Source organism: Daphnia pulicaria, chromosome 5 (assembly GCF_021234035.1).
Source record: "Daphnia pulicaria isolate SC F1-1A chromosome 5, SC_F0-13Bv2, whole genome shotgun sequence".
Classification (NCBI taxonomy): Eukaryota; Metazoa; Arthropoda; class Branchiopoda; order Diplostraca; family Daphniidae; genus Daphnia; species Daphnia pulicaria.
The window spans coordinates 6,513,336-6,522,918 of record NC_060917.1 but is presented as its reverse complement, the minus strand read 5'-3'; the positions used below and the strand labels follow the sequence as shown (position 1 = coordinate 6,522,918).

At 41.3% G+C, this 9,583-nt stretch overlaps 5 protein-coding genes across 7 annotated transcripts; 4 read left to right on the top strand and 1 right to left on the bottom strand.

Annotated features, from left to right (window-relative positions):
* The first annotated feature begins 333 nt into the window (after positions 1-333).
* Positions 334-2,822, top strand: LOC124340553. The gene is made up of 2 exons (XM_046793145.1): positions 334-718; positions 1,857-2,822. Exons 1-2 carry the CDS (start codon positions 504-506, stop codon positions 2,347-2,349), a joined length of 708 nt encoding a protein of 235 aa, XP_046649101.1. The 5' UTR covers positions 334-503; the 3' UTR covers positions 2,350-2,822.
* A 132-nt stretch (positions 2,823-2,954) lies between these two features.
* LOC124340544 (fumarylacetoacetate hydrolase domain-containing protein 2A-like) lies at positions 2,955-4,499 on the top strand. 2 transcript variants are annotated; one of them, XM_046793132.1, is made up of 5 exons: positions 2,955-3,386; positions 3,496-3,715; positions 3,804-4,135; positions 4,204-4,294; positions 4,374-4,499. In XM_046793132.1, the coding sequence occupies exons 1-5, from the start codon at positions 3,199-3,201 to the stop codon at positions 4,434-4,436; spliced, it is 894 nt and encodes a 297-aa protein (XP_046649088.1). In that variant the 5' UTR covers positions 2,955-3,198; the 3' UTR covers positions 4,437-4,499. The 2 variants fall into 2 exon arrangements, with proteins under 2 accessions (XP_046649088.1, XP_046649089.1); XM_046793133.1 differs by having other exon boundaries at positions 3,259-3,386; positions 3,492-3,715.
* Positions 4,500-4,705: 206 nt separating this feature from the next.
* LOC124340547 (fumarylacetoacetate hydrolase domain-containing protein 2-like) lies at positions 4,706-6,043 on the top strand. The gene is made up of 5 exons (XM_046793137.1): positions 4,706-4,990; positions 5,060-5,267; positions 5,337-5,668; positions 5,741-5,828; positions 5,899-6,043. The coding sequence occupies exons 1-5, from the start codon at positions 4,815-4,817 to the stop codon at positions 5,959-5,961; spliced, it is 867 nt and encodes a 288-aa protein (XP_046649093.1). The 5' UTR covers positions 4,706-4,814; the 3' UTR covers positions 5,962-6,043.
* A 208-nt stretch (positions 6,044-6,251) lies between these two features.
* LOC124340548 (fumarylacetoacetate hydrolase domain-containing protein 2-like) lies at positions 6,252-7,615 on the top strand. 2 transcript variants are annotated; one of them, XM_046793139.1, is made up of 6 exons: positions 6,266-6,307; positions 6,428-6,588; positions 6,661-6,868; positions 6,951-7,279; positions 7,343-7,430; positions 7,506-7,615. In XM_046793139.1, the coding sequence occupies exons 2-6, from the start codon at positions 6,446-6,448 to the stop codon at positions 7,566-7,568; spliced, it is 831 nt and encodes a 276-aa protein (XP_046649095.1). In that variant the 5' UTR covers positions 6,266-6,307; positions 6,428-6,445; the 3' UTR covers positions 7,569-7,615. The 2 variants fall into 2 exon arrangements, with proteins under 2 accessions (XP_046649094.1, XP_046649095.1); XM_046793138.1 differs by having other exon boundaries at positions 6,252-6,588.
* A 154-nt stretch (positions 7,616-7,769) lies between these two features.
* Positions 7,770-9,478, bottom strand: LOC124340537 (glutaredoxin-3-like). The gene is made up of 8 exons (XM_046793124.1): positions 9,290-9,478; positions 9,128-9,233; positions 8,909-9,070; positions 8,658-8,841; positions 8,456-8,583; positions 8,289-8,395; positions 8,113-8,223; positions 7,770-8,041 (listed from the first exon to the last, which is right to left on the bottom strand). The coding sequence occupies exons 1-8, from the start codon at positions 9,343-9,345 to the stop codon at positions 7,861-7,863; spliced, it is 1,035 nt and encodes a 344-aa protein (XP_046649080.1). The 5' UTR covers positions 9,346-9,478; the 3' UTR covers positions 7,770-7,860.
* Positions 9,479-9,583: the final 105 nt, after the last annotated feature.

Here is a 9,583-nt window from a genome sequence, read left to right as displayed (position 1 = left end):
ACGGGTGGGTTCTTTTATTCTTTTCTTGTCGTCTTGGAAACGGCCATAAGCAGCAAAGACGAGACGAAAGAGGAGGAACAGAGAAATCGATAACAACAAGCAGAAATCTACATAATTCAATCGTGTAAAAGCAATAAGCAGCAACCCGAATCGCTGAACATTTCCGGGGACGAATAAAGTTCACGAGATCAAAATTCTGTTGGCCCAACGGCAATCGGATGGAAACGACAAAAAGGAAAAAAAGACAAGAGGAAGAACGAAACAAGAGGACGGAAGAAGAAGAAGAGCAGGTGGGGGAGTAGTTACACCACCACCACCACCCACCGCACTCCATCGCTCGGATGATCCAATAGAAACCGAATGGAAATGTGTAACCAGTTGCAGTCCGTGTTCAGACAAAGAATCGTCGAGACCTTTTTTTTCCATATTTCATCGTGCAGTCTTGGCTCATTGAAATTCGCTGCAGCAAGTTGCAACAGCTTCGGCCTGATGGATGGACAATCATGACGACCATCCGATATTCCCACCCAGTGATGGTGACGGCCTTTGTGCTTTTAACATTCATCGTCTCAAAGTCCTACATCCTCCCAGGGGTCACGGCAGAGTTTTACATCGGAGAATATCAAACGTTTGCCGATCATTCCGCTCGGAATAAAGTGAAAGAGACACATCCTGTATTTCGTCCGTACAACAACATGAACGACGACAGCGGTGGAGGGTAAGTCAGAAATGTTTCGCTCCTTTTTTTAAGTTGGCCAAAACATCAAAACGCCATCAAATAGTTAGTGACCAAAAGAGGGGAAAAAATGTCTACATGGGTTGTCTAATATCAAAAGAATTTGTTTTGATAAAAACATTCACGTTGGTGAATACGAACACGCCAAAGAAAAGTAAATAAAAAACAGTTTCATGTCGCCATTTGGGGGGTTTCCATTAAATTCTGTTCAGTAGTTCAATTCATTTGAAAACTATTTAAAAATAAAAAGAAGAAGCACGAATATGACGAATCGCTTTTTCTTTTGTCTAACACATTTGAAGAGGATATTCTGTCTGTCCTCTTCGCTACTCGGAATAAAAAAAAACGCATGCAAACACGCGCCATCAAAGAGAGAACCACAACATCCTTGACCAACATTCCGGTTTGGCTAGAATAGCTCCTAATACCAGTGCTATGCGCCGCCAATGATATCCTCCCACTGATGCGGTATTTGACACTCGGATTAACCTCGCCGCGTGATGATGGCTCACCAATCACCATCACACACAATAGAAAAACCCAGTCAGTTCTTAATTGCGACAGCCTATGCAGTCTGTCGATGGATGTTGCAACTTTTAAGAAATTCAAAGAAATCGAGTTCCATTTGCGGGGGTCCCAGTTTTCTTAGAAATAGACACGCCAGTTCTAGTTTCAAATGTGCGTAAATCAATTGTACAAAGCAACTAGTCCAATTGGCTTTAGATTTCAAGTAAAGTAGATGAGTCGAAGCGTGAACGAAAAGTTAGGATGCGAGCGGAACAACAACTACATATACAACAGCACTTGTTCTGTAATGTATGACGCATTCATTATGAAAATCCGTTTCCACTCTGATGGGTCGTTTGATTGAATCCGCTGATGTATGCATGCAGCAACACTTCTTTTTCCTAGTATATTCGTCTACTCCCTACGACCACTATAGCATACCAATGTTAACGACCCTACACACTTGTGACACTTCCTTGTCTGCTCAATCTTCATTTAACGGTCGGCGCTCAATCAAATGTTGAGACCGTTGTTGGCGGGAGTTTTTTGTACTCGTCCTAATACGATTTGCGTGCTGTCTGAGTGTCTAATCATAAAAACCAATCATCTCCAGGATTGATGACGACGACGACGAGAGCAACGAATTGATCGGGAGATCACAGTCGGAGAAGCAGAGCCGCCGCCACCACCAACATCGCCAGGGTTCAGTCGGACGCGGATTGAGCACATTCAACCCGTTGACGCCGGGCGGAACCATTTACCTGGCCTTTATCTTCCTGATCCCGTTGACGGTGGGCAAGACCGGCTTTGGCCAGGGCAAATCCTATTCAAAGACCAACGGTCCACTGGAGCGTTTAATTGACAAAGTCCAGCAAGACCAGCAGAGCCTCTACAGTGAAATGGGCTACGTCGACGGAAATCTCATGTTGCGCAGAGCCTGGCGCGACATACGTGACTCGCTGGCCAAGAAGCTGCTCTGGTGGCCGTGGCGACGGCGCCTTCGCGACATGTCAGACATCGTCGCCAGTAACAGGAGGAATAATGGCACCAACCATTCCAATCGGAAAAAGAGGAAGAAAAAGTACTACTACAAGTCCGCAAAATGACGACCACTGCAGTAATTATCGTTAATTTGTCCTGCTGTTGATCCCTCCTCCTATTTATACATAATCTGTATGCACACAAAAAAAGAAAAAAAAAAAGAGCTGGGTCTGTATCCTTACAGTTACGACATGGGCGATGTCTAAGCTATTTCTGTAAAAAGGGGAAAGAAAATAAATAAAATAAAATAAAAAGGTGGAAAGATACAAGAGTTGGCTGTTAACTGTCTAACGGTGAATGCAAACGACTAGACTGAACTGGACTGGATGAGTCAAACTTGTCGTTTACAAATGCTGAGCGTGCAAGGGGCAGTTAAACGGAACCAACCATCAACAGCTACCGCGCGGTGGATGAGCCCAGCAGCTCATAACTTTGACTTCAATGACCGGTCGAAAACTGTTTTCGACTTGTGTGATCGGTACAGCGTAGCAAAAAGGCATGCATTCGATCTCTCAAAAAGTACAAACAGTCTTACTCTCCCGGTCGTGAAAAAAAGAAAAGTCCATCAGTCCAAAATTCAATTCAAAGTGCCATCTAGTCGACGGCGATGAAAACGAATCGGGATAAATAAACACGCCTACCATTCACGTCACGTAACAAACTTTGACTCTAGCAGTCAACAACACACACAACCGAAAAGGTATTTTGGTTGTGTTCTGGATATTACTATTAGACACGAAAGAGTATCCAGTGTGACCTAAATCGAGTTGAAAGTCATCAGTACATTTGCACAGTCAGTGAGGTGCTTCTTCCTTTCGTCTCTCGAGACACTTTTTCCCCTTCGCAACTGGCCATCATCATCGTTTGACGAGTGATTTGACTATAGCAGCTCGAAAAGAAAAAAGAAAGAAAGAATGCGGTTCGTTCAATTTCGTTCGTTGGATGACTCACAAGAAACAATTCGAGTTGGCATTCAGAATGTAGACAATGGCACCGTGCTGGACCTGACCGAGGCATTGGACCAGCCCATCAACTTGGCGAATGCTCTGGCCAAATTGGGCAGCCAGGGTGTCATTGATGCAGCAGCCACAGCAGCAGCCAGGTATCATCAACATTTCTCAGACCAAAGTTTCTCTCTACTCCCTTTTGAAATAATCATTTCGACAACAATAATCATCATAATAAAAACACAAACGAATGCCATTGCCCAGTTTGGAAAATCGAAAAGTGCTGGAGTTGGAGCAGTCGAAATATCAACTTTTGGCTCCCATCACGTCTCCAGACAAGGTCGCCTGTATTGGAATGAATTACAAGGATCACTGCGAGGAACAAGGGGCGCCCATCCCTCTGGAGCCACTCGTTTTCTGCAAATTCCCCAGCTGCATTATCGGCCCTTTTGACGACATTCCCTACCCAACCGACATGTCTACGGTATCTATTATACTATGTGTGAAGATGCCACGATCGATATCCAGCCGAGAGTGCTGACGACATATTTACTGTTATTACGTTCAAATAGGAGCTGGATTGGGAAGCAGAACTGGCTGTCGTCATTGGCAAAAAGGGGAAAAACATTCAAGCCTCCATGGCCAAGGACTATATTTTCGGATTCACAGTGGCCCACGACGTGACGGCGAGAGATTGGCAACTCAAGAAAAACGGAGGCCAGTGGCTCCTGGGAAAAGCCATGGATGGCTTCTGTCCGATCGGACCTTGCATTGTAACAGCTGACGAAATCCGCGATCCACACAAACTCGCCATTTCATGTCGTGTCAATGGAGAGCTCAAACAAAACAGCTCAACATCTCAACTTGTTCACGGAGTTTACGATTGCGTCGCTTGGCTTTCAAAGTAAAATTCTCAGCCTCTCTCGATCGGAAACGAGACAATTTGATGCAAATCTTTTTCTCTTCTAAAAGGTTTTGCACGTTACTGCCCGGTGATATTATTCTAACTGGAACACCTCCCGGAGTCGGAGTGTTTGCCAAGCCAAGCCCTCAATTCTTAAAAGTATGCACATATTTCGTCCGTTTTCTTTTATTTATTTGGCAATAAATCCGTCGTCATAAAACTTGACTCTTTATTATAGAAAGGCGACGTGGTCGAGTGCGAAGTGGAAAGCATTGGAATCATCCGAAACGCAGTGATATGAAGAGAGAACGTGCGCAACATTCTTGATAGATATAAAGAGTAATAAAGAAACTTGTTTACTACTGCAAACGCATTACGGTTTTTCATTAAGGACGGAAATCAAATAAATAAGTGTTAACGATTCTCGGCTGTCGATTGATGGCTGTCAAACGATCCAGACACACTTTCCGTGAACATAAAAAAAAAACAAGAAAAATCGCCAGTCATAATCAAAAGAGCAGTGCTTCCATCTCCTGGGTTCAAACCAAAGTCACAATCAAAACATTCGTTTCCATTCGTCGTCTGCTGCGACAACCTCTCTCGTTTACAGCAGAGAAAAAAGTACAATCTCCCCCCAAAAAATTTTCTTTTCTTAGTTTCACCTTCCAAGAAAAACAGAATGCGGTTCATACAGTTCAGACTGTTGAACGATTTGACTAAGGTCACCCGAGTTGGACTGCAAAAAACGAACGGCAAAATAGTGGACCTTAGCAAAGCCTTGCCCAGTAGTCGCTCTCTGATCGATGCCTTGACCAAATTGGGATCCAAGGGCTTGGTGGACAGAGCCACACAAAAGTAATGAATTATTCAAAATGAAATTTACAACAGCCAGTTTTAGAGAATAACAAAAGTTTGCCTTCCAAGTTTGACTGGTGATGAAAGAGACTACGACCAATGTGAGATAATGGCTCCCATCACATCACCCAGCAAAGTGGCTTGTGTTGGATTGAATTACAGAGATCACTGCGAAGAAACCGGGAAGCCTGTACCAGCAGAACCCATTTTCTTCAGCAAATTCCCCAGCTGTATTGTGGGCCCTTTTGATGGCATCCCTTACCCAGAAGTGACCAAGGTAAACTCTATTTTTCACCAGTCAGTCAGTTATCCATAATTCAAATTTGTGAACTTGGCATGGTAAAAGGAATTGGACTGGGAAGCTGAGTTGGCTGTCATCATTGGAAAGCAAGGTAAAAACATTGATCCAACTGAGGCAAAGGCCCACATATTTGGGTTCACAGTGGCTCACGACGTGACAGCTCGAGATTGGCAGTTCAACAAAAATGGAGGGCAGTGGCTTCTTGGAAAAGCCATGGACGGTTTCTGTCCTTTGGGGCCTTGCATTGTAACAGCTGACGAGATCCCGGATCCTCACAAACTCGCCATTTCATGTCGTGTCAATGGAGAGCTCAAACAGAACAGCTCAACATCTCAACTTGTTCACGGAGTTTACGATTGCGTTGCTTGGCTATCAAAGTATTCTCACATCCATCTCAAAAATTATTTTTAAAAGAATATTTCACTAGACAATTTCAAATCTTTTCTAAGGTTTTGCACATTGCTGCCCGGTGATATTATTCTTACTGGGACCCCTCCTGGAGTTGGAGCTTTTGCCAAGCCTCCCCTGTTTCTCAAGGTTTTCCCTTACTATCCATAAAAAAAAAAAAATTCAGCTTGTCAATCGAAATTTTCCATATTTTTTCCAGAAAGGTGACGTCGTGGAATGCGAAGTGGAAAAAATCGGAATCATTCGTAACCAAATCATGTGATTTCTATTCAAGTGTGAAGAAGCCGAAAAATGAAATAAATGCCTTTAGATCCGCTACGTTAAATAAAAATTTCGTAGTTTCAGTTTCTTTTCATTATCAAGCATAGCTACGAAATTTAGAAAACAATCAACAAAGCTTAAAACAGAAACTTGTTGTAGATTAAATCGAGCGAAATAGAAAAATGTCATTTTGAAATAAACGCAAAATAAACGCCATCTATTGCTCGCTAATTCAAAAACAAAGAAAAACAAACGAGTCGTCTGCAGTCAAAATAGTCACTATACTCCACTTCCACCACAACATATGAAGAAAAGTAGTTTGTCCTCGTTCCTAGAATTTTCACAACGTAATTATTTAAAAGAAAAAGACGATTCCAGTTTAAACTAGGACTGTAGTAAAAACGAACTTTAAAAAAGGCTCGATAAAAAAATATCGTTGAAGGTTTGTAAAAATGCGTTTTGTTCAGTTCAGATTACTCAAGGACATGATCAAAGCCACACGAATTGGACTTCAAAAAAAGAGTGGAGGTATTGTTGACCTTAGTGATGTGTTACCAAATTGTCACTCAATAGTTGAAGCCCTGGGGAAACTAGGAGGAAATGGTCTTATTAAAATAGCTCAAACCAAGTATGTTTTTCATCTCAATAATTAATTTATCCCAATCAAAGAGTTAACAAGATTTTGAAAATTAATTAACAGTTTGGCAAATAAAGAAACAAGTTGCAGCAAAGTTCAACTACTAGCTCCCATAACATCCCCAGACAAAATTTTTTGTATTGGATTAAACTACAGAGACACTTGTAAAGAACTGGGATTTGCACCACCAGATGAGCCTCTTGTTTTCTCAAAGTTTTCTAATTCAATTACTGGACCTTTTGACAAAATAAAGAATCCTGACATTTCAAAGGTTAAAATGTACACAAATTTCATGTCTGCACTCAATCTTTCAAGAATTTTAATAAATTAAATGTTTCGTTTTATCCTGACAGGAGGTATTTTGGGAAGCCGAACTGGCCGTTGTTTTGGGGAAAAAAGGAAAGAATATTGAAGCTAGCGAAGCAAAAGATTACGTTTTCGGCTACACAGTTGCGAACGACTTGACTGCACTCGACTGGCACAAGAAAAACGGTGGTCAGTGGCTACTCGGGAAAACAATGGATGGCTTCTGTCCCATAGGGCCAAACATCCTTACAGCTGACAAAATTCCCGACCCACATAACTTGAAAATTTCATGTAGCGTCAATGGCCAAATCAAACAAACAAGCAACACCAATCAGCTCATTCACGGAGTCTTTGACTGCATTTCCTTTTTGTCAAAGTATGTAACGTTATTAACTTGATGTCACCAATCTCATGTTAATACGTTGACAATAACCACCAGGTTTTGCACACTGCTTCCTGGTGATATAATTTTAACTGGAACACCCCCAGGATCTGGTGGATTTGCCAAACCTCCTCAATTCTTACAGGTACATTTCGTATTTGTGTTACCCATTAAGAAACATTTCTAAGGCTTTCTTTCGACAACAAAAAAAAAATCAAAGGAAGGAGACGTCGTGGAATGCGAAATTGAACAATTAGGAAAGATCCGAAACCAGATTGAATAGTTGTCATCCCGCATTGATTAGTATCCAATACAAAAAAGAACTTCAAATTGTGTTTCGCTTAATTCTATTAACAAAAGCCACCTGATAAGTGTTGCGTGTAAAAGCGTGTAAAAAAGATTCACCAACCTCAAAGGTGTTCGTGTCGCCAAGAAGCCTATCCGAGATGAACGTAAATGTTAACTGAAAAACAACTCACACTCGCATGTTCGATGTTCGCAAAAGAATGTTATATTGAGAGGTAAAGAACGAACAAACGATCAAAAAAAGCCTTTAATTATGGCAGTGAAATATTCTACTCGCCCTTTAAAGTTGACAGTAGCTCGCCACCCTCCCGCAATTCTTTGATAATATCCAAGCCACCGGCGAGATTGCCCTTGACGTAGACTTGAGGATACGTGGGCCAGTTGGAAAACGTTTTTAAGCCCTGCCTCACCTCTTCGTCAGTCAAGATGTCAAAAGTTTCATACGGCAACCTACACCATACACCACAGACGGTTGGTATATTCGAGATCGAGACAAAAAGAGATATTTTTAAGGAACCTACTTGGTATCGTTCAGAATTTCAATTAACTGGCGGGTGAATCCACATTTGGGGACGTGACGGTCGCCTTTAATGAAGGCCACCAGAGGAGCCTTGTTTGTCAGCTGTTTCAATCTGCAATTCATTCACATGGTTATTGATTCATCGAGCTGCAACTCGTAACATTTTAGCTCGATTACCGTTCTTCCAAAGTGCCAGTCTTGGGTAACATTTCAGCCAGATCTCCACTTGCAACCATTTCTTTCATGATGTCTAGCCCGCCAATTAGTTCTCCTTTGATGTAAAGCTGTGAATGATCATCAATAATGTTGAAACATTCATCCAATCTTGTTGAAAAGGATCTTACCTGAGGATATGTTGGCCACTTTGAGTAGATCTTCAAATCTTCCCTTACTTTCTCATCAGTAAAGATGTCAAAGGTGCCGAATTCTGCTTTTAGTTCTTTCAAAATAGCTACTGCTTGCCTGCTAAATCCTTATAATCAAATTAAGAAAATATTAAATAAGAATCCTACACATACTAGACTATGATAAATATCTTAATATTACCACATTGGGGATTTTCAGTATTCCCTTTCATAAACAACATAACAGGTGCTTTGTTAATTAACTTTTTCAGGATTTCATCTGAATTTCCAGCAGTTGACTTGGTATTTATAACAGCTTCAACTGGTTTCACATCTCCAGACAAAACAGGGGCAGAAGCAGCTTCAAGAGTTTGTGCTTTGGAATTCTATGAAAACACATTACCAAAATCTGAAATCAAACAATTTTCCTGCTAATAAACAAGTTTGGCTTACATTGTTTTTGACCATTTGTGTGAGCTTAGCTGCATTGGCACCATCTAAACGATCGACTTGCTTCCCCGCCAAGTAGAAAAGGAAGGTGGGGACTGCAGATATCTTACACTGCATAGAAATCTTGGGAAAATTTTCAGCTGGGATTTTAGCAAACATCACTCCCTACAAGACAAATTATAGCTGTTACAACTTTTAAGATATTTAAATGTGAAATTCAACCTTTAATTCTTCTTCTTTTGACAAGGTATCGAGCACTTCATTCATAGGTTGGCATTCTGAGGCCCATTCAGCAAAGAAGTGAATCACCACAAGTTTAGGACTTTTTCTATAGAAATAATCATTATGAATAAAAATTTGACTGTTACTGTAGTTAATATTTACACAAAAGTCTCAAAGTGCTCTTGCGAAGTCAGTTCCAGAACTCCAGTTTCAGCCATCGTTAATTCGTTATCTTGGGACTGCTTCAAACAAGATTCGCGATTATCAAAGCGCGCGACTTTTATGTCTTCGGGACTCAGTGACTCAGTCAGGTCAGATCTCAAGCCTCAGAGAGGAAATCAAGCAGACGACGGACGAAAAGCGCGCTTTCGGTTATTGTCCTCACATTTAGGAGATTATAGTAAACCTACTACTACAATATGTTCACGTGATTAAACAAAACTCTCAAATAGTCAA

Bases quoted from the DNA above. Each gene is read 5' to 3' on its own strand.
- LOC124340544 (XM_046793132.1), top strand. From the start codon at position 3,199: ATGCGGTTCGTTCAATTTCGTTCGTTGGATGACTCACAAGAAACAATT. The intron at 3,716-3,803 runs GTATCTATTATA...ACGTTCAAATAG, and splicing joins ACCCAACCGACATGTCTACG to GAGCTGGATTGGGAAGCAGA. The intron at 4,136-4,203 runs GTAAAATTCTCA...CTCTTCTAAAAG, and splicing joins TGCGTCGCTTGGCTTTCAAA to GTTTTGCACGTTACTGCCCG.
- LOC124340547 (XM_046793137.1), top strand. From the start codon at position 4,815: ATGCGGTTCATACAGTTCAGACTGTTGAACGATTTGACTAAGGTCACC. The intron at 5,268-5,336 runs GTAAACTCTATT...GCATGGTAAAAG, and splicing joins CTTACCCAGAAGTGACCAAG to GAATTGGACTGGGAAGCTGA. The intron at 5,669-5,740 runs GTATTCTCACAT...ATCTTTTCTAAG, and splicing joins TGCGTTGCTTGGCTATCAAA to GTTTTGCACATTGCTGCCCG.
- LOC124340553 (XM_046793145.1), top strand. From the start codon at position 504: ATGACGACCATCCGATATTCCCACCCAGTGATGGTGACGGCCTTTGTG. The intron at 719-1,856 runs GTAAGTCAGAAA...AATCATCTCCAG, and splicing joins AACGACGACAGCGGTGGAGG to GATTGATGACGACGACGACG.
- LOC124340537 (XM_046793124.1), bottom strand. From the start codon at position 9,345: ATGGCTGAAACTGGAGTTCTGGAACTGACTTCGCAAGAGCACTTTGAG. The intron at 9,071-9,127 runs GTTGAATTTCAC...TTTGTCTTGTAG, and splicing joins CAAAAGAAGAAGAATTAAAG to GGAGTGATGTTTGCTAAAAT. The intron at 8,584-8,657 runs GTAATATTAAGA...TTTGATTATAAG, and splicing joins TACTGAAAATCCCCAATGTG to GATTTAGCAGGCAAGCAGTA.
- LOC124340548 (XM_046793138.1), top strand. From the start codon at position 6,413: ATGCGTTTTGTTCAGTTCAGATTACTCAAGGACATGATCAAAGCCACA. The intron at 6,869-6,950 runs GTTAAAATGTAC...TTATCCTGACAG, and splicing joins AGAATCCTGACATTTCAAAG to GAGGTATTTTGGGAAGCCGA. The intron at 7,280-7,342 runs GTATGTAACGTT...AATAACCACCAG, and splicing joins TGCATTTCCTTTTTGTCAAA to GTTTTGCACACTGCTTCCTG.